Source organism: Schistosoma haematobium, chromosome 4 (genome assembly GCF_000699445.3).
Source record: "Schistosoma haematobium chromosome 4, whole genome shotgun sequence".
Lineage (NCBI taxonomy): Eukaryota > Metazoa > Platyhelminthes > Trematoda > Strigeidida > Schistosomatidae > Schistosoma > Schistosoma haematobium.
Genome location: NC_067199.1, coordinates 12,015,072 through 12,040,009, shown reverse-complemented (window position 1 = coordinate 12,040,009; position 24,938 = coordinate 12,015,072). Strand labels below are relative to the sequence as shown.

The 24,938-nt window shown below is 39.6% G+C and overlaps 1 protein-coding gene across 1 annotated transcript in view; it reads right to left on the bottom strand.

The window, feature by feature from the left end:
- CEP44 (Centrosomal protein of 44 kDa) overlaps positions 1 to 20,645 on the bottom strand; it is a 35,122-nt gene extending 14,477 nt beyond the window's left edge. Inside the window, exons 1-6 of the mRNA XM_051215672.1 lie at positions 20,231 to 20,645; positions 19,824 to 20,196; positions 15,742 to 15,949; positions 14,689 to 14,841; positions 13,174 to 13,489; positions 1,812 to 3,685 (exon numbers count right to left, since the gene is read on the bottom strand). Coding sequence (XP_051066202.1) covers positions 1,812 to 1,894 — 83 coding nt within the window. The 5' untranslated portion in view covers positions 1,895 to 3,685; positions 13,174 to 13,489; positions 14,689 to 14,841; ... (1 more) ...; positions 19,824 to 20,196; positions 20,231 to 20,645. The remainder of the gene's footprint in view (positions 1 to 1,811; positions 3,686 to 13,173; positions 13,490 to 14,688; positions 14,842 to 15,741; positions 15,950 to 19,823; positions 20,197 to 20,230) is intronic.
- Between the last annotated feature and the right edge of the window lie 4,293 nt (positions 20,646 to 24,938).

The following is a 24,938-nucleotide window of genomic DNA, read 5'->3' as shown; positions in this document are numbered from 1 at the left end:
GAAGCAGCTGGACGATCTAGATTACCCAGATAATCTGGTTCTTCTATCGCACACGCAACAACAAATTCAGGAGAAGATGGCCAGTGCAGCAGGAACCTCAGAAGCAGTAGGTCTCATTATACACAAAGGGAAAAGCAAGATTCTCCGATACAACACAGCATGGAACAATCGAATCACACTTGACGGAGAAGATTTAGAAGGTGTAAAAACATTTACATGTCTAGGCAGCATCATTGATGAACACGGTCGACCTGATACAGATATGAAGGCGCTGATCGGCAAGGCAAGATCAAGGTCAGTGGTTTAGTTGGTTAAGCGACTGGCGCGAAACTGATAGGCCCTGGGTTCGAATCCCGCGAGGCGGGGTCGTGGATGCGCACTGCTGAGGAGTCCCACAATAGGACGAAACGGCCGTCCAGTGCTTCCAGGTTTGCCCCCAAATGCCTTGGTATGGCCGAGTAGGGTGGGCCCGCCCTCCCTCTCGAAATGCTCGCACACAGCCACGCGTATACAGCCTCTGCCAGGGAAGTCCTACTCACTGCCTTTTCGTGGCGGGGGTGTTGTTTACGAAATTGAGAGGACGAAAAGCGAATATCCGGAGCTTTAACCGGATTCCAAACCAATAGTGCACATGGGCTCCAGTATCCTGCGGGAACAAATGGCGTATGAACCAATCATTGGTCGCTGGCTACTATGGGACTGCATCTCCCCACGATGCTCCACTGCCTTGTGGGTCAGACCTTCAGATCAAAGGCTCGGGGTGTGGCCCCCTAAGATAACCAACTGCTTCGGTCTGGGCACCCGAGCAGTATCACAGCCCTCACAAAAATCGAATGATTTATGTGGCGCACATCTATTTGGTGCCTCCTTGTACCAATGTTTATGTGTTTAAATAAATAAATAAATTTACAAATGAAAAACATCTGGAACTCAAAACAACTGTCAACCAACACCAAGGTCAGAATTTTCAATACAAATGTCAAGACAGTTCTACGGTATGAACAACAATTGGATAGAACTAGAAAGGAAAGCCCAGGACAGAGTGGGTTGGAAAATGCTGGTCTGCGGCCTATGCTCCATTGGGAGCAACAGGTGTAAGTAAATTCTAAGTAAAGCTTAACCTACAGGCCCACTGAAATAGCACCTAACGTTTTACACTTCAAACTTCAGTCGATTCTCGATGTTGCAAGGATATTCTTAGTGATGGAGTGGTATCGTTTGAACGGACATTGAAAACCGCAGATAAATAGATAAGCCTACTAATATAAAACAAGCACATATAATTCTTTTTGAGACCCCATACGAGATATAAGTCTTTCAGTTGAGGTAACAGATGTGAGGCCAATATTTAATACTATCAGCCTAAATTAATTAATGATGTAATGCAACAGTTCATTAAGTTATCTAGGTAAAGCCATAGGTAAGCGTACTCGATTTTCAAACGATGGGCCGTAGATTTAGACTTTTCTTTGTCTGTATCATTTCGGTTAGGTGGATAGTATCAATAGCATTATCATGAAAAGTATGGGTCAAAGGCGATTTCACATTAACATGTACTTTATTTTTGAATTGGGATGTAGTCAGAGGAACTCAACATTCTCTAATCGATATATCATGATGTCGTATTATGGAATAGTATACAGATAAACAACATAGAATCTCAAATATTAGTGAACCAGTCCTAAGTAAGATATATATATAGTACAAAGTATTTAACAGGAGAGGAATAATGAATAGACTGATCTTATTGAGGACATCTTTAAAGTATTCACAGTAAATGTAATCTATGTGAAACTATAACCAGAACTTACCCTTGAAAATTGACATCATAACTAAATCGAATTGAACGTAGTTGACGACGTAAATTTTCGATAGATCCTTTTATATTAGGCATCAGTATGGTTCAGCAGTTTCTGTTAACCGTATTATTGCATTGAAATAAGTTCAAATCTTAAACAACAAAAAAAGAACTGTTGACGTTAGCAATTGCACTATCTTGAACATAAGCAATAACAAGATATCAGCATTTGTTCAATTAGTTTTCCTATGTAACTAAAACGTTATTCATTTGGAATTATTACAGTTCGATCGCATGCCTAGTTGTCATCCATCCTGCGACAAAACAAGCGCAAATTTAAATTTAATTTCGCTAAACATTGATAAACAAGAATTTAATGAGGCTGCATACTGAAGCAAGAACATATCACTAACAACAAGGAATCATCTAGATAAGACACCAGAGAAAACGGTAGTCAATCGACAATATAGCCTATTGGGATTGTTAAGGGTACCAAATAGTAATCTATAATTAGGGATTATGAGAATTCATGTTGGATATTCTGATGATAGAGCTCAAAATTAACCATATTCTGGAATATTTACATATACACACATTTTGTGCACAAGAGAAAAGGGATTCGCCAACTGGATATACCTCGATTCCGATGATGGAAAAATTCAAACTCTTATTTCTAAAAGTATTTATCGCTCTCAAATTAATTATTTTCCGCATTACATACAGTTAACAAATGAAGCAACTGAAACGAATCTATCTTACACTGTATTACAGATTGACTGAAGATTCTTAAGCATAAATACAATTTGCTAACGATCTACAATTAGTTTTTTTGTGTAAAAAAATACTGATATTAAGGTTAAACGACTAACTTGATTCAAAACAAAGGCAAAATAGTGGGGTGATGCAAATTCACTCAATATACTACTATTATTGTGTTGCTTCTTTCCAAACACTAATTGAGAATGGAATGAAATTAAACTTGCACATCATAACTCACATTTAACAAAAGAACGGATAAACGTAAGTAGGTGTCAACTAAATTCACTTCACATTGGTGAGATTTAACAAGAAAAATAACCAGACAGAGAAGTGAAAACGAAGGGAAAAGCAACAATTTTACACTTTTCCTCCCTTCAAACTAACTTTTATTTCTGAGTACATTCCTCTGTACATTAATAATAATAATAATAATAATAATAATAATAATAATAATAATAATAATAATAATAATAATAATAATGTGTACATATGTATTTTTGCAGATACAAATACAAATTCAAACGACAAGCGAAATCAAAAACAAGTCAAAAGAAGAACGACAAATAAACGAGATCAGTAAAAAAGAAATTCAGAACATTATTCTCAAAAAATAAATAAATATTCAAAAAGAAAGACAAATTCATTTGCACAAAAAAATTAAAATAAAAGTACATGGGTAGGAAAATAAGTTGAAAAGTAGTGCTCTTGGTTAAGTATTAGTATCATTATTATTAGTAATACTCACTGACGTATAACAACAGAATCGTACTAATAAGCATCCTTAATCGCTGATAAAATGACAGAACTAACCACCTGCATAAATTATATTCGGCGGTAAAGCTATTTGGATAGTTGAATCTTCAGGATCAGCAAAAGACGTAAGTCTTGATGGATAAGGATGAATAGCATGTGGTTGTTGTCGTCGTGGAGGAGAATATTGAACATTATAGGCTGATGACGATGAACTTACGGATTTTGATTTATGAACAGCAGATGTTACTGAACTTGACTCTTTGTCATCATTCAATACACTTTCAATTGGAATACGAGTAACACGATCGGATTTTGTTTGATGATTTAGTACAGCTGCTTCTAAATATTCATCAAGTGTTCGTTCCGTACATGTTGCTATTGGAAAAACAAAGTGAAGAAAAGAGTGAACTACTACAAATAAGTGATTTGTAACATAAATACAAAACAATGTATAGGCATAAACGAGAATAGATAACCTATCTAGACAGATAACCTAATCTTCTATTATATAATTTGTTATTTATTGAATTACAAATTATACCAATCTTTAGTGAAGGTGTACAATCATATTTATTAACAGAAGTACTAAAAATTTACGGAAATTTAACATCATCTCATTGTCAAAGGGTAACAGTAAGAATGAAATAGAGTACAGAAGCGCGATATGAAATATCGTCTACTTGATAATAAAAGAACAAATAGAAAATAATAAACAAAATACGATATAGGACAGATAAGTAAAAGTTGATTGTTTGGTTCAAGAATATATAGGAAGGTGAAGAGAAAACAAACAGGTGTCAAGAAATAACTAATAGGATAAAAAGAGGTGGGTCATAAGACTGTGGTAAACTAAGGGGTTGAATATATAGTTTCCGAACATAAAGATCAGGCTTGAATCGATGAATTACCAAAGCCTTCTCTGTGAACAGGTTTCTTAACCAGCTTCCCACAGGACGGGACAATCTAATTTTATGAAAAATTGATGTTAATAGAACGATTCCCCGTTTTATTACAGACAACACATACAGAAAATACATAACTATTCTCTGCAACTTTTGAGAAGAAAAACAATTAACATAATATGGCATTAAGTCTCTTAGACAAAATGATTTGTTTCATGGTAACAACTACTAATCTAACGACACTTTAAACTAGGATATGACTTCTAGTTTCTCTCTTAGCCTCGATTACCTTCAAGCACATACCTTGTAAGGAAGATCTATATGGTCAAGAGCTTAGAAGATTTCGAATTACAATCGTGTTCATTCAGCTATATATCAATTAAATTGTCATAATTATTTACAAACATGAACAAACTGAAAAAGTGTCACTTGAATCCAGAGCGACAGAAAAGGAATTTATACAATGAAAAATGCACTGAAATCAAGTATATGGAGTTCACACTTAAAATCAATACATACTCCCCAAATACAAAGACACATACTATAAATCGTTATGCACCTGACTACAGTTGATACATTAAAACAGTGGTCGAGCCTGCCTATATATATCACTGAAAAAAGTTAGAGACGTACTGGACAATGGACTTGTGTACCAAACCATCAGACGTAAATAATCAACAAATCCAAATTTAGAAAACACAACTTACTACTGATTACATTAGTAGTAGCTACCCCAAAAAGACTAAATAATCGGAGGAACCTGAATATGAGTCAAGTTTAGGAGTAAGATGAAGTTGCAGTCTAGGTTTTCATCAACTTCTGACGAACATTCACAACTCATAATTCATTTCCAATACTTAAATATGAGTCTTATGTCATTTTATGTGTCTATTTTTTCTCCAAGATACTATTGGATGGAGTGTCTAGCAGTATAATATAAAGATTCCAACTTAGGTCCCCAACCACCGATCACGACTATCGTCAGTAGGTCAGTCAGCTACAACGTAGGACCAGGCATACATTTGCATCGATCCAAGTTGCCATATCTCATTAGCACAGAAAGGCAAACACTGGATTCATAGAATTAGCTAATTCAATGGTGGTAGTATATAAAAGAAAGATTGGATATGAGGATATAGTACAGGAAGAAAGAATTAGTTCGTAGAAAGAAAGATATGAAGTGATTTCAATCTCATAGTTTAAGGGAAGACAGAGAGTTTATACGCCGACGCCAATGTGATCGATTCTGAGTCATGTCACCAAGAGTCTCCGACCATTAGTTACGATAGTCACACGGACTCCAACCAAGTAGTCTGCATCTACCAATATGGCTCAGACTAGAAGTTAGTAACCTCAAGCACTGATGCCAAGTTTTGGTTTGGCCGCCTCTAACCTTCGTTCAACCATCTCGAACACCGGTTAGCATTGCACGTCGTGGTAATCGGTGTTCAGGCATACGTAACACGTGGCCCAACCATCTCAGTCAATGAAGATTCACAACATCATCAACTGATTTACCATCGTTCCCTAATACCCTGCGTCTAACCTCACTATTACTTACCCGGTGATCCCAGTAGATGCGAGCAATATTACTAAGGCATCTGTGGTCAAATACTAGTAGCTTACGTGTATCTTCTACTCTTAATGACCACGTTTCTCAGCCGTAAAGTAAAACAGAACGAACTACCGCACAGTATACTCATCCCTTAACTGATAAACGGACATCTCACCTTCGCCTTGGGTGACGTAAGTTGGCAAAAGCCAAACGAGCCTTTCGAAACCGTGCTGAGATTTCGTCAGACACCAACCCATTAGGGCTGATCAGACTTCCAAGATAAGTGAAGTTGCCAACGCGTTCGACTACTTCACTCCCTATCCTTAGTTCAGGTGTTGACGCAGATCAGTCCTGAAGCAACAACTTGCATTTAGAGAGAGAGAAGCGCATTCCAAACATTCTGGCATTGTTGCTTAGTGCTACCAAAAGACTCTGCATTTTATCAGCGTCTTCACCAAACAGGACTATGTCATCTGCGTATTCTAAGTCGATAAGTGGACCTCCTGGTAGGAGATCAATACCCGAGAATTCAGTAGACGAGAATGTTATTTCCATCAATAGGTCTATGATGAAGTTGAACGAAAATGGAGAAAGTGGACAGCCTTGACGGACAACACTTCAGGTTGCAAAAGCAGATTACAGTTCGCCATAAGCTCTGACTCGACTAGTAGTGTTCGAGTAAAGAGCCTTCACAAGGTTTATGTACGCCTTTTAATGACAGACACTACCACAGAATCTCGCGGTCTCCAGAGTCAAATGCTGCTTTTAAGTCAAGAAAGACCACCATTGTCGGACGCCGGTAAGTATGCCTGCGTTCTAGAACCTGACGAATGGTGAATATGTGGTCGATGCAGCCACGACCAGGTCTGAAGCCAGCTTGGTTCTCTCGTGTTTGCAGTTCACGAGTCTAAGTTAGGCGTCTGATAATTATCGAGGCTAGTATTTTAGATATTATATTAGTCAAACTAGTCCCTCTGTGGTTGTCACAGGATGATTTTGACCCTCTCTTATATATTGGGACGATAAGTGATTGTGACTAGTCAGATGGGATTACGTCTAACTCCCAGATTTTAGCCAAAATATTAGTCAACCCAGTCGCCAAAATTGGACCAACATCCTTAGAGACCTCTGGAGCCAATCCATCTGGACCAGCTTCTCTTCCTAGTTTCAGATTAACTATAGCCTTTCGAACTTCCACTAGAGTCGGGGGACCTACTTCAATGTTTCATTCACACTGTCTGGGAATGGAGGGTAGTTGTAGAGTAGCTGAAGTTCAGTTAAGCTGTTCTCTAAAGTATTCCGGACTGAGAGCAGATAAGTATCGTCTTTTTTGAGATAGTCTCACTTACACTTGACTTATTAATTCCAGTTTCTTCTATTAGTCTAAAGAAATGTCTTGTGTTACCTACAGCCGCTGCCTTTTCTATCTCTTTTGCTTCCGATGCCCACTACTGCTCACGGTCGTTCCTTAGACTTTTGCTTAACCTGTATCTGATTTGTTTTCGCTGTCTATCGTGTTCAGAGCCTGGTGGAATGAGTCTACGAGAATCCATCAGTGTAATAGACTTAGAAGAAATCCACTGGCTTTTTGTAAACCTTTTGTTTAAATCAATAATAGATGTCCGTGCTGATTCCACAGCTGTTTGTTTATCTTTCCAAGCAACATCTGGGTCAGCCTCGTTCCCAGAGCTACCTAAGTGTGACCTCAGTTGTTCCTGAAATCTACTTTTGGCTTTCTCGTCACTCAGTTCAATTCTAGTGGGTCTTCCTAATGTGCCTTTTCTGCATCCAGTGAGGCACAAGCAAATGCGTGCTCGTATTAGAGCATGATCGGAGTCTAAACATGTACTTTAGAACGAGCGACAGTCTTCTATCGAGCCTCTCCAACGATGACTGATGACAATATGGTATATATGAGTCCATCGTTGGTTTGATACAGGGGATCGACATGTTAGATGTCTCTCCTTATGCTTAAAACTAGTTTGCTAAAAATAAACGATCGTCTGAGCACAGTTGCAGCAGACGATCACCATTATCTGTTCGCTGTGCCGGAATGCCAAAATACCCACCTAAATGTCTTTCTGCTTGGCTTAAGCTACCTACTTGGGAATCAAGGTCACCTGCTACGAGTACTATGTCTGAACGTTTAGCTTTATGGAGAGGTTCAGAGAACTTTCTGGGCTGCAGTCAGTGGGAACGTACGCAGAAACAACGAAAAGGCAACGACGTGTTTCCCTATCCTTTTCATTTCTTACGGACCCGATTACTCGAACAGCACATAAACGACTGTTAATAAGGATCTACTCTAATAGCGCTTGTTCTGCTCTCGTACTTAGTGCTATACCAACACCTGCCAGTCGACGAGAACTAGCCATTGGGTTGCCAGATACACGCGGAGTATCTCGTTGGCTCTCCATTTTAGCAAGGTGAATTCGACTGAATGAGCACACCAGGATCCTGCATGCGTGTTTCGGAGACACAGCATACATTAATAGTACGAGATTCTAGAGTCTCAGGCAGGGAGGCCTGGTGGCCGATTTGACACAGGGTGCGTACGTTGAAGGCTCCAATGTGTAGTTTGAAATGAGGTTTCAGTAGACCTGGGACAGTGTTTCGCGCACTAGAATCGTTAGCTATGGTGACACTTGAGGAGGCCAAAAGATGAAGTTTAGTGTTGAAAGTCGATTAAGGAGGAATAATAGGAATTGAAGAGAAAGGTTGATTATGAATACAGTCGTAAGGCGAGGTGTGCATTTTTAAAATCGACGTTTTCTAACCCCCCCCCTTGTCAGTCAGTCAGTCAGAACAACGTAGAACTTCGTACGTACGTACATCAGTTCGAATTGCCACACCACATTAGCACAGAGATGCAGTTGTCGATTCAAATCCCGTAGTGGTAGAGGTAGTAAGAGTATAAGCAGTAATCGGGAAGATTAGGGTTTAGAGATGTTATTTAAAGAGTATAATCCAGTGAAATAAATTTGGAAAGAGGAAAAAAGGGACATGGAGAATTCAGAAGATTAGAATTTGGGAAAACACAGAGACTGGATGCACCTGAGCCACTGCAAACGATTTTGAGCCATGTCATTCAGGGTCTCTAACCATCGGTTGCTATCATCTCGCGGCCCCAACCATGTAGTCTACACCTACCAACATGGCTCAGTCCACTTGTTGGTGACTTCATGGATTTGTGCCATGTTTTGGTCTGGTCGCATCTAGCTCTCTTCCAACCTACTCCTATACCACTGAACATAGCACGTCGAGGTAGTCGGTCGTTGGGCATACGTAACACGTGTCCCAGCCATCTCAACTGATGAAGTTTCACTACGTCATCAATTGATTTGCCATCCTTACCTAGTACCCGTTTCCTAACAACTGTGTTACTTACTCGATGGTCCCAGGATATACGAGCAATGTTTCGAAGACACCTATGATCAAATACTAGTAGCCTACGGATATCCTCTACTCTTACCGGCCATGTTTCACTGCCATAAAGTAGGACGGAACGAACTGTTGCGCAGTAAACACGTCCTTTGGTTGATAGACGGATATCTCGCCTACGCCATAAATGACGCAAGTTGGCAAAAGCTAGTCGAGCCTTCTGTATCCGTGCTGAGATTTCGTCACACACCAAACCACAAGGGCTGATGAGACTTCCAAGATAAGTGAAGCGGTCGACACACTCAACTACTTCACTCCCTATCATTAGTTCGGGTGTTGATGTAATCCAATCCTGAAGCAACATTTTGCATTTCGAGATGGAGAATGGCATCCCCAACATGCATGCATTGTTGCTTAGAATGGTCAGAAGACTCTGAATTTTGTCAGCGTCTTCACCAAATAGAACTATGTCATCGGCATATTTTAAGCAAACAAGTTAATCTCCCGGTAAAAGTTCAACCCATGAAAATTTAGATGAGGAGAGTGTTATCTCTGAAAGTTCGTCAATGACAAAGTTAAACAAGAGTAGAGAGAGTGGACAGCTTTGAGGAACACCACTTGAGGTAATTAATTCTGATGACAGTTCGCCATAAGCTCTCACTCCGCCAGTTGTGTTCGAGTAGAGAGCCTTTATAAGGTTAATGTACTTCTTCGGTACTCCTTTCAGTGACAAGCACTGCCAAAGAACTTCACGAACAGAGTCAAATGCCGCCTTAAGGTTGAGAAATACTACTATTGTAGGACTTATGAGTGTGTGTGCATGTTCTAGGATCTGAAGTAAAGTGAATATCTAGTCTATACAGACACGCCCGGGTTGGAAACCAACCTGGTTTTCTCTAGTCTGCTCTTCACGAGCTTTAGTTAGGTGTCGAAGTATCATTGAAGCTAATATTTTAGACACTATATTAGTCAAACTGATTCCTCTGTGATTGTCACAAGAGGACTTTTGTCTTTTCTTATAGACTGGCACAATCAGTGATTGAGACCAGTCAGATGGGATTACGTCCAGTTCCCAAATTCTACCTAAGACCTCGGTTAATCTCATTGCTAATACTGGACCACCATCCTTAAAAATCTCAGGAGTAAACCTGTCAGGGCCTGCTGCTCTCCCTCGTTTCACATTTCCTATGGCTTTTTCAACTTCGTAAAGGGACGGAGGACCTACATTAACTTGCCATTCAGGTTGACTAGAGATCGTGGGAAACCGAAGTGTGGCTGAAGGCCAGTTGAACTGATCCCTAAAGTGTTCTGCCCATCGATCCAATCTCCTGGATTGAGAATGAATAATATGTCCATCTTTCTCTGAGATTGTTTCGCTAACGGTCGGGTTCCTAAATCCGGTTTCCTTAACGAGTCTGAACAATTGTCTGCTATTACCTATTGCCGCTGCCTTTTCCATCTCTCTTGCTTTCGCTACCCACCACTGTTTGCGATCATTGCGTAGACTTCTTGTCAGCTTGCGTTTAAGCTGACTCCGCTCTTCGTTATGTTCAGAGCCAGGTGGAATGAGTTTCCGAGCATCTATCAGTGAGATAGATGCTGCTGAGATCCAGTGTTGCTCCCTAACCTTACGGGTAACCGTACTAGCAGATATCACTGCTGTTTCCACAGCTTTTCGGATATCATCCCATGCTGCCTCAGGGTGGGCATCACATACATGGCTGCCTAACTGTTTTCCTAGTTGTTCCTGAAATATACTCTTAGCTTGACTATCATTAAGTAGGGTCCTAAGAGGTTTCCTTGCAGCGTCTTTCCTACGTCCAGTAAGACGCAAGCAAATACGCGCTCGTACTAGAGCATGATCTGAATCTAGGCATGTGCTCCAGAATGAGCGACAGTCTTCTATCGAGCCCCTCCATCGGTGGCTGATAGCGATGTGATCTATTTGGGTCCAACGTTGGGACGAATTAGGGGTCTCCATGTTAAAAGATGTTTTTCCTTATGCTTAAAGTTAGTATTTGCAAGGAACAGGCGGTTATCTGAGCATAGCTGCAACAGACGGTCGCCATTATCTGTTCTTTGAGCCACGATGCTATAAAGATCCACCCAGGCGTCTTTCCCTATCGCTTAGTTTACCTACTTGAGCATTAAAGTCACCGGCCACTATTACTACATCCGAGCGCTTAGCTTTTCGGAGAACGTCCGAAAGCTTTCTGTAAAACTCATCTTTTACATCATCTGAGCTGCAGTCAGTGGGAGAATAGGCAGAGACGACGAAGAGGCAACGACGAGTGTCCCTATCTTTCCGGATTCTTACTGTTCCGTCCAGTCGGACAGCGCACAAACGACTGTCTACTGGGATCCACTCTAAGAGAGCTAGTTCTGCCCTAGGACTCAATGCTATACCTACGCCGGCGAGGCCACGGGAAGCAGAATCAGGGCTTCCAGATACACGAAGCGTAAATCGAGTCGGTTCTTTATTTTGGCATGGTGAGGTCAAATGAATGACGCTACTCGGATCCTGTATGCGCGTTTCGGAGACGCAACACACATCGATGGCGCGGGATTCTAAAGTCCTAGCTAAGGAAGCCTGTTGTCCTATTTGGCACAGTGTTCGGACGTTAAAAGCTCCTACGTGTAGTTTAGAGCGTGGTTTCAGGAGACCAGGAATAACGTTCCACGTACTCGAATCGTTTGCCCTAGCGGTGCTAGGTGATAAAGGGACATGAGGAGGGTTAGTCGGGGAGATAAGAGAGGTATTAGGAGGTGTAGGAAGGATTTGCATGTGACCACCTTGGTCTCTTGTGCTGTTACGAGTATGAGGGCTGATGTCACTTCCCGGCTGCCCACACCGTGGAAGGGTATTTCTTGAGGAACCTGAAAAGGAAATTGGATTAGTGTTGGTCTTGACGACCTGGGAGCGTGACCGCAGAGCCCAAGGGACAACTGCTTGAGGCCGGTCGCGCACGGCCTTTTTGTGGAAGGTTTTTGACGTGTTAGCTCCGTTCTTCAAAGGGCCTTACCGACGGAGACGGAAATCCGTGAGGTAAGGTGAGGTGTGACATTTTTAGGGTCGACCTTTTCTAACCCCACCCCTCCTTGTGGGAAGGCAGCATCGCTGTCATGCTGGATGTCCGAGGGAAACACCTTACTGCTGTCACACCCCTCTACAGTCAGCAGTACGACTTCGCCCTCAGACCTTGAGTTGCTGCTTTTAGTCTTACCGTTCACCAATCGACCTGCCTGGCATGGTAGAACCTGCAGGAACATATGTTCCAGCCAATATAGCTCGGTTGGGTCATCACGATAGGCAAGCCCGACCACCGCGTCAAGGTAGCAGCTTCGATCGGCCCCCCCCCTTGTGGGAAGGCAGCATCGCTGTTATGCTGGTTGTCTTAAGGAAACACCTTAATGCTATCACACATCTGTACAGTGAGGAGTACAACTTCGCTCTCAGACCTTGGGCTCGTTACTTTTAGCCTTACTGTTCTTCAACCGACCTGTCTGGCATGGTAGAACCTTAAGGAACGATTGTTCCAACCAGTATAGCCTGATTGGGTCATCAAGATAGGCAAGCCCGGCCACCACCTCAAGGTAGTAGCAACGGTCGAGGTGTACCTCAGTAGGATAGTTTGCATCTACTAACATGGCTCAGGTCAATAGTCAATGACCCAGTAGATTGACATCGTGATTTAATGGAGCCACCCCTAGCTATCTTCCAACACACTCTTGCGCCAGCCAGCACTATAGAAAGGACACTGAATATGGATCCAAGGAGCAATCCAGCAGTCAATGGATCCCATTATTGTCCGAAGAAACTACAAAAATCCTAATTGTCCGGTTGTTATATGACAATGAGAAAATAATGGACAGCGTAAATGCTATCGACGTGCATCGACTTTCGTATCATAAAATGAACTAAATCAAATTGTGTTCATTTTATTATTGTTCTATCGATAATTGTCCAAATATATCTTTAAACTATGAAATATGCATTTAAAATATTGAATTACACAAAAACTTACCTATGAAACGAATAAATGGACGTACGTCTCCATCATTTGCTGTTTTTAGCAATTCATAATAAGTAAAACGATCTTCTATTTTAATAATAGCTGGAGGTAAACCAGAACGCATTAAAATCAAATTCATAAGAAGTCGAGCAGTACGTCCATTTCCATCATAAAATGGATGAATAAACACTAATTTCCAATGCGTTAGCGCAGCTAATTCAATAGGATGCATATCGGCTATTTCATCAGAACTTAACCAACTAATTAATTCCGACATTAGATCAGGTACACTAGATGGAGGTGGTGGTTGGTGATCAGCAATATAAACCTTAAAACAAATATCAATTAGTAAATAATGAGATATTTAAATTATAAACAACAACAAAACTCATATTAATATTATAAAAAACTATGTTAATGATAGGTTAATTTTTCCAACTACCATTAATTGATCCACTACTTGTCAATCCAATCATGATCAACACTAAAAACCAGTTAGTTGGTCTTAATCTTGATATAAGCTAATGCAAAATTTAAAGAATAATCAGTCATAAACAGCCTAGAATCTTGTGCATTTTATGTGGTTGCATTGATTTAAGTTTCTACACTTGGTATTAGCATAGGGCTAGTGGTGGACTGGATATAGGAAATACAGTGTAAAATAACGGAAAGAAATCGAAGACAGGACATTTTAAAGTGGTAAGTTGTTTAATACTAAGTGAAAGAAAATATTTTTTGTGACGTTAGGACTAAGTTTGTGATTTTTCTAATCATAGATTACGACTATTTAGTGAATATTAACTAGAAAGTCTACACTTCATGGTATAGTTCGAATCAATAGTTGAAGACATGAATAGCTGAAAAAATGTCTTGTTCTGATTGTTGTTAGCCCACTATCAACTTACTTTTGTATTAGTTGCTGTAGTGTGTCTTCATGAACGCTGACTAAGCATCAAATAATATATTCCGACCAATTCAGTCGACAGAGTCCACAACTTTTACTTCTTACTCTACAATAACATTACTTCTGTGATCCCACCTTATGTCAGTAATATATGCAAAATACCTATGATGTGATACTAGTATCTTGTGCAGACCTTCTGTCTTTAAATAGCAAGTTCTAAGGTCGTAAGGTCGTACAAGGTGTAACCACGATCTGATGAGAAGGAAGAATCATAAAACTTGAATAGGTTGCATAATGTAGTTTTGCAAATTTACTTATACTATTGTTGTAGTAATAGATGTACAGGCCTTAAGATTGATGTATCCAACTGATACGATCAACATGTACACTCTCACATTAATAGTTACAATCCCATAACCAATTAGTTGACATAGTCTAATCCCAATTTGAATCAGCTTGGAGGTAATATCTCTGAGTGGTGATACTCAGCTCTAATCAAGGTTATGGACACATCACGCTGTTGAGTGACAAAATTGTAATTGTCTAAGATTAGGGTTACATGGTGATTTTCTTCCAAATACATGACATCCTAAAAATATATCACAAAACTGTCGATGAACTACCTGAGAACGTCGTAATCTTCCAGCTTCCCTCAAATCCACAAACGATAAGAGTCTACGATGCAATTCCAATATATTGTCCAGTGTTATAGCAGTCAAATCTCCACGTAAAAGAGTGTTGTTAATATATCTGAGAGCTGAATCCATACCAAGGACCTAAAATATAACAGGTAAATTGAGCGTCAATTGTTTAATTAATTAACAATTTACTATTTCTATAGAATGAATGGTAAAGTGGTTTGAAATGATAAAACAGGATTTTTAAGTTGTTGAATGATGTACTACACAATCTTTTAATACTTAAACTAACGAGTAAGAAGATAATATAACAACGCTTAAGAATTGTATTGTTTTGTATATATTTAACGGTTGAACATTTTTTCATTCAAATATAGTTCTTAAAGCAAGTGACAAACTGATCCAAATGGAGAGTGAAGAACAATGTTTCATTGAATTATGATACCCGTAGAGAAAGTGTACTGTGAAAAGTCAAAGAGGTGACGGTTTTCTAACTAGATGCAAGTTTAGGTGCTCAGCTTTGGATTTACGCATTTTATGCAAGGATAAGGGGCACTATTCAGCTACCTACATCGAAGTGGGTGAAGGTGGAGTCAAAGCTTGCAACGTAGTAGGTGGGAGTAAAATATTCCAACTACTAATCTGGCATTTTGCAGTAATACGTGAAACATGCAAAAATTTCATGCGTAGTCATTTAAATCGAGTAAAGTATGATACATACATCATTAAAAGACAGTTGGGGACGAAACTCCAGTATGAAAATGGTGACCAGTAAGATATATAAAAATACAATGCAAATCATTTGTCAAGTACAGATTTACGTAATCGGTTTTTTCACAGTTTATGTGAGGGCCAGTGACAATATCTTGCATCCAAATCAAAGTATGAGGAACAAGTCAGTTAAAAGAGAAATAGTCCAACCACTAAACTATCGCTAGTAAGACAACAGATTATACATAATTTATTCGTGAATATGACCTAAGCGAATTTCAAAAAATACGGACAAAACTTTGGACAAGTATACGAAAATCAAAATACTTCATTTTGCTCCAATAGGCTTTTTCCACCAACAGCTAATCGTGTTTCCAAAATTGATCGAGTTTGAGCCAATGTAAGCGTATTACCCTCAATAGCATTTGAGTGATATACATGCTTGAAATAATGTTCAACTTTAGCACGACGCAAACCTGGATCACCTTCTGGAATATGATAGAACTGACGAACTTTAAAATCGATTGCATTGAGACTACGCAAAAGAGAGAAGAAAGAAGGTGAACAATCAAAACAGGGACTGTTGAAGATGTAACATCCCCAAAATACAACGTATTATAAAGAAAATCAACTTTGAAGTTAGTATATTGTTTACGATATCTTTTGCTAAGTTAATTTCTAATGCATTTTCGTTGTATTGATTGATTCACTGTGATTTTACGTTCAGTGACAACTAGTCAGTTTGATAGAATTCTGTAATCAGTAATCATTTAATAATGGATATATAATTTGAATAAATTTGAATACGATTTAATTCTTCTGAGGTTTCTATTAAAAAGCTTCTATCTAACCTTGAACTTATCATTCTAATTACCAGACAGGAAAGAAGAGGATAGAAGCAGTTTTGCTAATTGAACTTAAGTTGGAGTTGTGAAAAATCAGTCTAATGCAAAAACGTATCAACAACACAGCATGAGATCTAAAAAATATTAGTTTACATAAATTTGCTGGTTCAGAATAAGTGTTTTGTGACTTGACACTAGAAGTGGATAAATTTAGGGTCATGAAAAGCAACACTAATCCAATAAAGCTGAAAATAGTCCTATTAATAATTATATGAGGGATATATGAGTGCAAGATTCGAATAAATAACAAAACAAAGCACCACTAATCATCTATGATTATCATAGAACATGATAATAATAAGGTAAAATTATTTTTCTAGCTTTACGTATAATTATTGCTATCACTAGATTATTAACCATTGATTGTATCGTGGAGTCCTACAGACAACAGTTGACTATCTTTGGTGAACAGAACAATATTGTTTATATAAGCAGATTAAATACAGAAAATAGAATAAATTGTATCAAGCGGTTACACTTTTCAGCAGGATGTAACAGAAACACCATCAACATAAAAATTAAAAAAGACGGTCTGAATTGATAAGACCATAGAACATAGGAAGAAATGTTTAGAACCTAAAAGACAAAAACTGAATGAATATAGGTCATTGTCATCGATTCCGACGAAACCAAAGAATGACAAAACCGAAACTTGATGTCAGTTCATGAAGTTATTGACTGTTGTACTGAGCTGTGTAGGTAGACGCAGATTACATGATTGGGGTCCACCTGAAAACGGTGATCAGTGGTTGGAAATTTTGAGTGACATAGTTCAGAATAAGCCATTGAGGAGAAGATGGATTCCATCTTCATTTTATAAGTCTCAAGTCTCAATATTTTTTGTACTTTTATGTCTTCTAATTTGTTCTTCCTTTTTGAACTGTATTAGCAAGTTTTTAATCTTTTCAACGATCATTAATACTAATATAACTTCGACCCTTGATATTCATCTTGATAATTCTGTCTCGCTGTGTTAATCATCGGTTGCTATCTTCTCGCGCATCCCAACCAGATAGTCTACACCTACCAACATGGCTCAGTCCACTTGTTGGTGACTTCATGGATTTGTGCCATGTTTTGGTCTGGTCGCATCTAGCTCTCTTCAAACCTACTCCTATACCACTGAACATAGCACGTCGAGGTAGTCGGTCGTTGGGCATACGTAACACGTGTCCCAGCCATCTCAACTGATGAAGTTTCACTACGTCATCAATTGATTTGCCATCCTTACCTAGTACCCGTTTCCTAACAACTGTGTTACTTACTCGATGGTCCCAGGATATACGAGCAATGTTTCGAAGACACCTATGATCAAATACTAGTAGCCTACGGATATCCTCTACTCTTACCGGCCATGTTTCACTGCCATAAAGTAGGACGGAACGAACTGTTGCGCAGTAAACACGTCCTTTGGTTGATAGACGGATATCTCGCCTACGCCATAAATGACGCAAGTTGGCAAAAGCTAGTCGAGCCTTCTGTATCCGTGCTGAGATTTCGTCACACACCAAACCACAAGGGCTGATGAGACTTCCAAGATAAGTGAAGCGGTCGACACACTCAACTACTTCACTCCCTATCATTAGTTCGGGTGTTGATGTAATCCAATCCTGAAGCAACATTTTGCATTTCGAGATGGAGAATGGCATCCCCAACATGCATGCATTGTTGCTTAGAATGGTCAGAAGACTCTGAATTTTGTCAGCGTCTTCACCAAATAGAACTATGTCATCGGCATATTTTAAGCAAACAAGTTAATCTCCCGGTAAAAGTTCAACCCATGAAAATTTAGATGAGGAGAGTGTTATCTCTGAAAGTTCGTCAATGACAAAGTTAAACAAGAGTAGAGAGAGTGGACAGCTTTGAGGAACACCACTTGAGGTAATTAATTCTGATGACAGTTCGCCATAAGCTCTCACTCCGCCAGTTGTGTTCGAGTAGAGAGCCTTTATAAGGTTAATGTACTTCTTCGGTACTCCTTTCAGTGACAAGCACTGCCAAAGAACTTCACGAACAGAGTCAAATGCCGCCTTAAGGTTGAGAAATACTACTATTGTAGGACTTATGAGTGTGTGTGCATGTTCTAGGATCTGAAGTAAAGTGAATATCTAGTCTATACAGACACGCCCGGGTTGGAAACCAACCTGGTTTTCTCTAGTCTGCTCTTCACGAGCTTTAGTTAGGTGTCGAAGTATCATTGAAGCTAATATTTTAGACACTATATTGGTCAAACTGATTCCTTTATGATTGTCACAATAGGAATTTTGTCCTTTCTTACAAACTGGCACAATTAGTGATCATTTCAAAAGTTTGAGGCAGAAAACTGCAGGAAACAGATGCTTAGATCGCCACTAACACCAACAAAACTGGACCCGCCAACATGCTATTTGAGTTAAGAAATATGAGGTTCGGAATATTCCCCTACGATATGAAAGTACGGCATATTCCTAACAGATGAATAAACCTGCACGACGAAATTGCCTTTAATATCAAGCGTAAAAATGTTTTATGTTTTTTTGCTGTTTTATCTAGAATGATATGCATCAATTGAACATGAGAATTTTGTTAGGCAACCATCACAACTAAGTAAGAGGAACAGATAACGGCAGTATTATAGACTAGGAGGCTGCATTTATTTTTGTATCGTTTTGAATGTTTTAAGAAATTTAGTAGATCAAAATGAGAGGAAAATTATGAATACCAATGTAAGCTAACATCTTGACCAGTACTTCTTCATTTTAAAAACAAAACCAGTTACTTTTTTCATAACAGGCGTCTATTTTTGTCACTACGCCGACCCTATACACAGTTAGCACATGGAAGCTCTAGCAAGAAAGTCACCGGGAAACCGTTTCACCTTAAAATGGTTCAGATAGGTATTGACACTCTATTAACATATGACTGAAGCAAATTACATTATTCCTCCCACAACGTTAGTCCCACAAACTTGTTTATTATAAAACTTCAGATTTGAAGGATGTATACAACTTCCAGACGCCATATTATAAGAAGGATCTTCGTTCAAATGCGGACACACACTTTACAACGCGACTGTAGATAAGTTGACTAGGCAGTTGTCTTCAGGTTATTTAGATAGCCTTAAAGCCCAGTATGTATACTGTACCTTCAGTCCAAAGATCTGGACTTGACTACCGAATCCGAATAATTTATTCATATAAAAATCTTCGCGAGACTATAATTTATAGACAAATCAGTCATATCTAAGATAACAGGTTCTGGATTTTGACGCGAAGTCCGACAACCCATTTTACCAAATAGCGTTTTGTCATGTCAGTTCGTGATGAAAACCCTAAATCTAATTCCTAACCTCTAACCAATAACTGCAAATCATAATTTTATTTCCTCACACTGGTTCACAACCCTCATTCAGCTCTGCTTAGAAGGTGGACATCGTCAAGGCCAATTTAGCTTCGCTCAAAGGTCGTCCATAAGTTATAGTTTCAGCAAAAGCTTTTATCAAAGACAAGAATCGAAAGTACTTACATTCGTTGATCTATTTCCTCCACAATTGGCATTAAACGTTCTCGGTGTACACAAGCTTTAGAAATGGTGGGATCAACAATCAATGCCTTTGTATAAAGATGTTCAGCAGTCAAGATAAGACCATCAGCATCATTGTTTGGTACTTGGCCATAGACAGGGGTCAGAGACTTCGTTAAAGGAAGAGCAACATGCGGGGTAGATTTCCCATAGTAATAAGAACTCTCTATAGCTTCACCCAAAGCAATTAAGACATCTATATTGTCCGGGTCAAGTTTGAATGCATGTTCCAGTAGTTTCTTGGCTTTCGCAAAATGACCAGTAGCCTGTTGTAGTGAAGCTGCACGCAGAGATTGTAGAGCTTCTGCTTTTTCACCTGAAATTGTGCTAAGTAAGGAATAACAGCTCACTTTCTGAGGGGACAACGCGGGTGCGCATTAGTGGAGGTAAATTGAATTCCGATCTAGCCTTTTTGTAGGTGTAAATTATGTCTCTCACCAAACGCCTGTAAATATATTCCCCACCTGAATCTTGATACTTAGGTTCGCTTGTGAGGAAAAATATCTTCCCAGCCTTTCGAATATCGTCTAACCGAAAGATTAAGTGATAGATGGTGGATGACTCGTAAAGCTTGGTGACGTTCAACTTTTTGTGAAGAGTCAGTAAACATCCTAGTAATGAATTCCAAAACTCAAAGGGAGTTATAGCCAAAAACAAAGCGTTAAGGCTGATGAAAAACACCATTTTTTTCGTACGCCCTATTCTCATGTGATAGGTCACTTTATTCAAAAAGGCCGGGAAACAACAAGAGCTCGTAAACACAAGCTATGGCAACAACTTCCAATTATCAATAGACTAGGATTTGGACTACGACATGTACATTAAAAATAAAGAGCAGACTAAAGATCTTAGTCCTCTTCTCTTGAGGTCACACTAGTGTTCTATTTGTTGAATGGGTCGTAGGAAGATAAGCAGACCAATTTACACGATAATATTTGAAAATTCAAATATTATTATTAAGTAATCAATCTTCTCCTTGCATCTTAATTCAGGTTATAGAACGTGGTTTTTCATAATGAAATTATTCGGCTCTTCATATGCACAGTTTTCCTTATTATTTTATTATTTTGTTTCGTACCTGAGATCGAAGGGTAGAATAAGTCGGTTATTGATTGTCAAAGTGATCGTGAAGTGACACTAACAGTAATCACCTTCGATATCTGGGCCGTTAAACTATACGTGATAAGGAAGTGTGGGACAAATAGGTTAGCACTAACGTTAACCACTTGCGATCTGCGTAAACTGATATTTAGGAGGGGGTTTCTATCGTTTCGGTTGTAAGTCTTAGTCAAGTCTCTTCGATGAGAAAAATTATTATTTGAGCCCAGCACCCCTCTCCAAATCCTAAGATCACGTGGACACGATAGTTTAGGGGTCTAAAGTTCTATGTGAGACGCTAGTAAACATTACACTTGCCGTTGATGAAAAATCTGATAGATTCGGAAGGACGCTGGTAGTTTTTGATCCTTTTATACGTTGTTCACAAGTCACATTGTTAAAAACTCACTAATCTTCAAAAGCTTGGTTTGTAGGTTTGGAGTTCTTCGACCAGTCACGCTGAGTGCCCTTGAGGAGTTTGAATGTCTATGTGAACAGAATGTTTGTGTTCCGTTGATGGAGTCCAGAATCTCCAGGTGTTCAACAAGCTTGCGTTTTAATGAGCTGCCCGAGAGAAAATTATGTCGTGAACAACAAAGCATTTTCCATCAGCCGGTATCAAATAAATTCATTCCAAACCCTTTGCATGACTTTTACTGACGCGGAGAGCAGGACAATTGGTCTGTAATTGAATGTTTCAAACTTCCCATCCTAACGTATACGAGCATGATCACACCTAAGTTGCTGTTCTTTGTAGTTTTCATAATACCTGAGTTAAATTTTATACAGGAGTCTGTAGAATTTCCCATAATGGATTCCACAATTTTGACCAGAACACCAGTGTGTCTACACATATTTGAAGTACATGTACAACAGCATTGCCTGCAACCATATAATATTTATGTCTAAGCCGGTATTAGCACCGTTATCTATAATGCTATAATAATAAACCTAGTGAAATTTCTGAATTTCCAACTATGTGGTTACATAAAATGTTAGGCCTTACTTGCACCTTTTTAGTGATGTTTGTAGTAGTCCTTCAAGATTCAGTCCCATACAGTAGAACCATCTTCGCATTCTAAATGAAGTTTCTAGCTTTGATGTTATTGACAGATGTTTTGAATTCCATATATTCTACAACTGTAGGAATGCTGCCCTTGCTTTGCCAATCCTTACCTTAAAACCTGCATCGGATCTTCTTTTTCTTCGATGATGTATTGCTCCACCATCCACGTCTGGTCGCCTTGTAAAAACTACCTGTTTTCATATTAAATATATTATGCCAACCTCAGCCGACATGTAACTCCACCGGTAAATATCCTAAGGCTACTGTCGGTCTAAAGCGAATAGTCAACATCCCGATCCCGTAGATAAAAATCTTGTTAGAATGACGCTAACCACAGTAAACAAATTAAACCATTTAGCTCCATCCTGAGATTCGAATAATCTTTATATAGAAGAATTCAGATGCCGCATTACAAATGATGAGATTCTTCGAAAGTCACAAGGCGGATATCTCCTTTGGTTATCCGTACAATGTGAGAGACCAGAAGAACCGATCAAATAGTTTCAGAAATTAGGATATGCAGTTAAGCGGCGAGCAGGAAAAGTGAAACCTGTTGGACTAAGGCTGGACAGAATGGATTACGTTTGTGTGGGGTACTGTTGTAGTCTGGTCATGAAGAGGAAAATGCACCACGCAGGGATTTACGCTGATGCTGTCAAGAGAAGCACATAAAGCACTTATATAATGGAAATTTCATGGACCCAGGATCATCAAAGCATCTAGAAGTGTGGCATCGAGTCGCGGTTGACAATGATCACCACTACAGGAAGATTACGTGCCAGTTATTAGGTTGGATCCCGACGTAGGCCGACAGCCAGAAGGCAGTCAACGGTTTTAATAGGATATATTTGTTGGCAATCTCGTGATATTGAAAGAATACCGAGATCGTGCCAAAGTTTACAAGCAGGACTACTAAGCGTACACGAGTCCGTGCAATGTCACGGTCAACGGAAGAATGTGTGTTTTTAGTACAGTTAAACAAACAGGTACAATAAAACTATCACTGGTACAATTGGTTATAATAATAATTGTTTCCATTATATCAATCGCGTTCTTTTCATAAAAGTGGGTAACTACAAACAAATCACAGAGTTACACATATCCTAAATGAAAAAACAGACTACTTTATAAACTATGTTAAACTATGATCAGTAGTTGGAGAAATTGATGAAAGTAAAGGAGATTTAATCATTTTATTTCATCCTTTGACTCTCGATATACCTGCATATAAATCAAATTTTTGTTCCTTATTTTTGAAAGCAAATTCTTATTATCTATTCTTTCGCTTTATTATTCATTATTTTGATCGTTTCCACTTTTCCAATATTACTCATTAAATTCATCTGTTTGGGAAGTTGTTGTATAGAGATTTGGTTTGATGTATATTTATATTGTAGCGTGGCGTCGAGTTGAGGTTAACTATGAACACCGCTACCAAGAAACACGTGCCAAATAAATCAGAAGGCGTAGGTTGAACGTAACCAAAGAAACCCATAGAATCTCCGAGAAGCCAAATATCAGAAGACAATTAATGGACCAAGTCGAGGTTTATTTGCTGGCGATCTCGTGGCATCGAAAGGATACCGAGATCGTGCCAGGATACAGGCTTGGCTACAGAACGCAACCGAATTCGCGCGAAGTTACAATCGAAGTGTAAGTAAAAGAATGGAAGAACAAAATAGCTGTCATTAGCACAGTTAAACAAAAGCACATTAAAACAGTCACTGGTACACTTGGTTATAATAATAGCGTTTTTATTAAACCAGTCGTGTTCTCGTGATAAATGTGAGTCACTACAGGAGCCCCCCGCTAGAAAGGGTTTACACTTTCGATAAATAGCGGTTTAAATCATGGGACTGATCGGCTGACGAGCGATTGTAGGACGGAAGAATTGGCGGACAGGAAAGCGATCGTTGATCGTCGAGTTGCCAACGAAGGTCTTTTTCGGAGAACGGTACCAGGAGCGATGTGCTGTATTTGTTGCTTGAGTTGGCATGCTACACCAGAGTGGTTTGTATCCAGAATCTGAAGATTGCGTTCGTAGGGAAAGCGGACCAGAAACGCTGCAGACGAAGGACGAAACCACGTTGAGCAGAAAGACCAGAAGCGACCATAACGACCAAGTTCGAGACCAAGCGTATGCCAAGCATTCGAGACCAATATATCGACTGAGTGCGTTGACAAGAGCATGGGTGGCCAATCCAGCTTTCGCCAAAGTTGACTGAAGTCGACGGAACCAAACGGAGATGGTCGAGGGCGTGGGCTCAGGAAACAAAAAGAAAATCAAAAAAGAGAAGAGTGTAGCATGCAAGTAGCATAGGAATAACCCTACACCGTATCGGTTGTTAACTGTGCGGCTAGTCGCGGAAGCGTACGGGCAACCGTACTCGGCGACTGGAACGTGAGACGGTAGTCTCGTTCGCGTCGTGTGAGCCTGCAATCTCATCTGAAGTCAAGGGCGGCGTGGTCTGCTGATCTGGACGTGAGACTGTCGTCTCGTCCGTAGACGGTGCATATGACGCGTGCTGTTGACTGGGACGTGAGAATGAGGTCTCAGATGTATCTAGCGTGGGATCTGAAGAAGATTTAAGGATCCCGCTAGGTTTAATAGGTCTAGCATTGAATCTCAGGGTATCAGATAAGGCACTGTCATCGACGTGTGCTGGTTTGAGACGATCAATGCTGACGATCTCGACGCGTCCATATCGATCAACCTTGAAGGTCTTTTCGTGACGAGCGATCACAGGAAAAGGGCCTTCGTAAGGTTGTTGCCAAGGTTTGCGTACCGAATCTACTCGTACAAAAACATGTGAACAGGTAGATAACTTTCGAGGGAGAGCGACCAGTCGATGTTGTATTCGAGTTGACACCGGAGACAGCGTTCGCATAAATGC